Raw genomic sequence first — 2,309 nt, 5'->3', positions numbered from 1 at the left:
ACCATGTTAGCCAGGATGGTCTCGATCTCCTGACCTCGTGATCCACCCGCCTCGGCCTCCCAAAGTGCTGGGATTACAGGCTTGAGCCACCGCACCCGGCCACGTGCCACACTTTCTAAGCATTTTATTTGACATCCCTCCCATTGGAGGTGGAGTCTATGATGCCTCTCCTTGAATATGAGCTGGCTTCAGTGACTCCCTGTAGTGAATAGAAAGAGATGTCACGCTGTGTTAATTCCAAAGTTAAGTCATCAAAACTGAACTCCCACTTGGCTTGCTGTCTTGGGACATTTCCCTTAGATCGTAGCTGCCATGTTGAGAGGAAGCCCAAGCCACAGAGGGGCCATGTGCAGATATTCTGGCAAATAGCCCCAGCAGAAGTTGAAGACAACAGCCAACGCCAACTAGCAGATATGTGAGCGAGGAAGACTTCAACGTGATTCCAGCCCCAGCCACTGTCTGCAAGAACATGACAGATCTTCGGGAAGAACTGCCAGGCTGGACTGAGTCAAACCCCAGAACCATGAAAGATAGTGACTTTTTTTTTTTTTTTTTGAGATGGAGTCTCGCTCTGTCACCTAGGAGGCTGGAGTGTTATGGCGTGATCTTGGCTCACCGCAACCTCTGCTTCCTGGATTCAAGCGATTCTCCTGCCGCAGCCTCCTGAGTAGCTGGGATTACAGGCATGCACCACCACCACACCCGGCTAATTTTCTGTATTTTTAGTATAGGTGGTGTTTCACCATGTTGATCAGGCTGGTCTTGAACTCCTGACCTCGTGATTCACCTGCCTCGGCCTCCAAAAGTGCTGGGGTTTTTTTTGTTATGTTTTTGAGACGGAGTCTGGCTCTGTTACCCAGATGGGGTGCAGTGGCATGATCTCGGCTCACTGCAACCTCTGCTTCCCGGGTTCAAGTGATTCTCCATCTTCAGCCTCCTTAGTAGCTGGGACTACAGGTGCCCGCCACCACGCTTGGCTAATTTTTTGTATTTTTAGTAGAGATGGGCTTTCACCATGTTAGCCAGGATGGTCTTGATCTCCTGGCCTTGTGATCCGCCCGCCTCGGCCTCCCAAAGTGCTGGACTTACAGGCATGAGCCACCGTGCCCAGGCTAGTGACTTTTTTTTATCATCACTATATTGGAGTTGCTTGGTATGCAGTGTTAGATATGCAGAAAAACTTGCACTAACTCACTGAATTCTTTCTCAATTCTGTGAAAGGAACTCATTTGCATTTTATTTTATTTATTTTATTTTAATTTTTCTTTTTGAGACAAGGTCTCACCCTCTCACCCAGGCTGTAGTGCAGTGGTACTATCTTAGGTCACCACAACCTCCATCTCCTGGGTTCAAGTGATTATCCCACCTCGGCCTCCTGAGAAACTGGGATTACAGGCATGTGCCACCACGCCTGGCTAATTTTTGTATCTTTGGTAGAGATGGATTTTCGCTATGTTGGCCGGGCTGGTCTTGAACTCCTGGACTCAAGTGAATGCACTGCCTGCCTCAGCCTCCCAAAGTGCTGGGATTACAGGCATGAGACACCATGCCCAGCCCACATTCCCATTTTAAAGATGAAGAAATTGAGGCTTAAGCTGGGCAATGTGTGAAACGGAAGTTACAGCATAAGTAAGTGGTAGAGCTGGGTTGTGAACACAGGTGGACACTACACAGGGTCATTGTCACCAAACTCTGTAGTCTATATGTATAATATGGGGTCTTGGACAGGCATGGTGACTCATGTCTGTAATCCCAGCACTTTGGGAGGCCGAGGTGGGTGGATCACCAAAGTCAGGAATTTGAGACCAGCCTGGCCAACATGGCGAAACCCCATCTGTACTAAAAATACAAAAATTAGCCATATGTGGTGGTGTGTGCCTGCAATCCCAGCTACTCTGGAGGCTGAGGTACGAGAATCACTTGAACCCAGGAGGCTGAGGTTGCAGTTTGCCAAGATTGCACCACTACACTTCAGCTTGGGAGACAAAGCTAGACTCTGTCCCAAAAAAAGAAAAAGGGCATGGCTTGGTGGCTCATGCGTGTAGTCTTAGCACTTTGGGAGGCCGAGGTGGGTTGATCACCTGAAGTCAAGAATTTGAGACCATCCTGACCAACATGGTGAAATCCCATCTCTACTAAAAATACAAAAAATTAGCCGGGCTTGGTGGCAGGCACCTGTAATCCCAGCTACTAGGGAGGCTGAGGCAGGAGAATTACTGGAACCTGGGAGGTGGAGGTTGCAGTAAGCTGAGATCCTGCCATTGCACTCCAGCCTGGGCAACAAGAGCGAAACTCTGTCTCAAAAAAAA

General features: G+C 48.8%; 1 protein-coding gene across 1 annotated transcript in view; it reads right to left on the bottom strand.

Moving 5' to 3' along the window:
* Nucleotides 1–2,213: 2,213 nt before the first annotated feature.
* Nucleotides 2,214–2,309, bottom strand: part of RTBDN (retbindin) — an 11,012-nt gene continuing 10,916 nt past the window's right edge. Inside the window, exon 7 of the mRNA XM_011994917.1 lies at nt 2,214–2,273. Coding sequence (XP_011850307.1) covers nt 2,214–2,273 — 60 coding nt within the window. The remainder of the gene's footprint in view (nt 2,274–2,309) is intronic.

This window comes from Mandrillus leucophaeus, unplaced genomic scaffold (genome assembly GCF_000951045.1).
Source record: "Mandrillus leucophaeus isolate KB7577 unplaced genomic scaffold, Mleu.le_1.0 Scaffold463, whole genome shotgun sequence".
Lineage (NCBI taxonomy): Eukaryota > Metazoa > Chordata > Mammalia > Primates > Cercopithecidae > Mandrillus > Mandrillus leucophaeus.
This window is presented reverse-complemented; position numbering and strand designations above follow the sequence as displayed.